Source organism: Penaeus monodon, chromosome 21 (assembly GCF_015228065.2).
Source record: "Penaeus monodon isolate SGIC_2016 chromosome 21, NSTDA_Pmon_1, whole genome shotgun sequence".
Lineage (NCBI taxonomy): Eukaryota > Metazoa > Arthropoda > Malacostraca > Decapoda > Penaeidae > Penaeus > Penaeus monodon.
This window is the reverse complement of record NC_051406.1, coordinates 16151843-16153104: the sequence shown is the minus strand read 5'-3', so window position 1 is coordinate 16153104 and position 1262 is coordinate 16151843. Positions and strand designations below refer to the sequence as shown.

At 41.5% G+C, this 1262-nt stretch overlaps 1 protein-coding gene across 1 annotated transcript in view; it reads right to left on the bottom strand.

Moving 5' to 3' along the window:
* The window catches only part of LOC119586274 (serine/threonine-protein kinase pim-1-like), a 14289-nt gene extending 13392 nt beyond the window's left edge, over positions 1-897 (bottom strand). The window contains exon 1 of the mRNA XM_037934979.1: positions 373-897. Within this exon, the coding sequence (XP_037790907.1) occupies positions 373-583 (211 nt within the window). The 5' untranslated portion in view covers positions 584-897. The remainder of the gene's footprint in view (positions 1-372) is intronic.
* Positions 898-1262: the final 365 nt, after the last annotated feature.

The following is a 1262-nucleotide window of genomic DNA, read 5'->3' as shown; positions in this document are numbered from 1 at the left end:
GTGGGCTGTTTACATAGAAATGTTTGATATTATGTAAATCTTTCCCGACCTAATCCGCGAATCATGAGCCAAACACAACAATGCATTTGGCCCAAAAATATAGTAAGATTTTACACGTGGGATCCTAGAAAACTGATGTCAGGGGAAATAAGATGACAAACACGTCGACATAAACACCAATATCAGCTTCCACACACACAAAACAAACAACTGCATTATAATTGCTCTATGCATACGAATACCCTTAATTCAATAATTAATATTATTTATCACTGCGACATAACACTATTTTAACTTAATACACAACCATAACATATGTGACTTCTCCAATACCACCACCCAGTCCCAACAAATAACAAGCTTGAAAATCACCTCTCGTCGTCAAGGGAACTGTGACTCTCGACGAAGCTGTGGCATTGGATGTTGCAGGCTTAGTTGCAGATGCAATGGGGCCACACTTTGAGCACATTTTGCAAGACGTGGCCTTTTCGTCGCTGCAGAACACGGGCGGAGCGACACTGCTAGACTGAGGCGCCATGCTTGCGATGTGAGAGATCTTTGGAGAGACAATAACGTCCAACATATTCCAGATTACTCATTCACTCGAAATTTGGGAAGAAATGCCTTGGAGAGAAGTTGGATTCCTTTCCTCTTATCTTGTTTCACTTGAACTTTAGAAAATGCCTTTTCTCTTAACTAAAAACAAAACTGTGGGAAGTCCTTCTGGTTGCACTTGAACTTAATTGCTGCTTGGGTTTGTGTCAGTTGTTTCTTAATCCTTAGCACTTTTTCGAGATCTTTAAAGTCTCCTTGGGTGGGTGGTTTCCAGACCCCGAGGACGACGAGGAATGAGTCCACTCGCCACGAGCGCAAGAGTGTAACTGATGAATATCTATGTCTACTTGGCTCTTATACAAGGTATTCCTACGCCACTATCATCCTCGGATTTATTCCAGTTTTTCTTTCCGTGGGCTTGGCGGATAGATTTTTTCTTGTGGAATGGAAGATACTGATGTATATTATTCCTAAAAGGGATGGCAGAGCCGATTATTTCTACCAGTGATTAGGAAAAGTGACGCAGACATGTTACTACTTTCTTCCTCTTCGTGAGCGTAATATTTACGTCTGGATTCGTGGGTGTTCAGCGTCTCCTCTGACGTCACACGCAAGAATTCAATACATTCTGGCGGGCGTTACCAACAGAGCCTCTGTTTTGGTATACCATCGGAATAAAATTACTTGCTTTTAATTTTTTTTCTTAC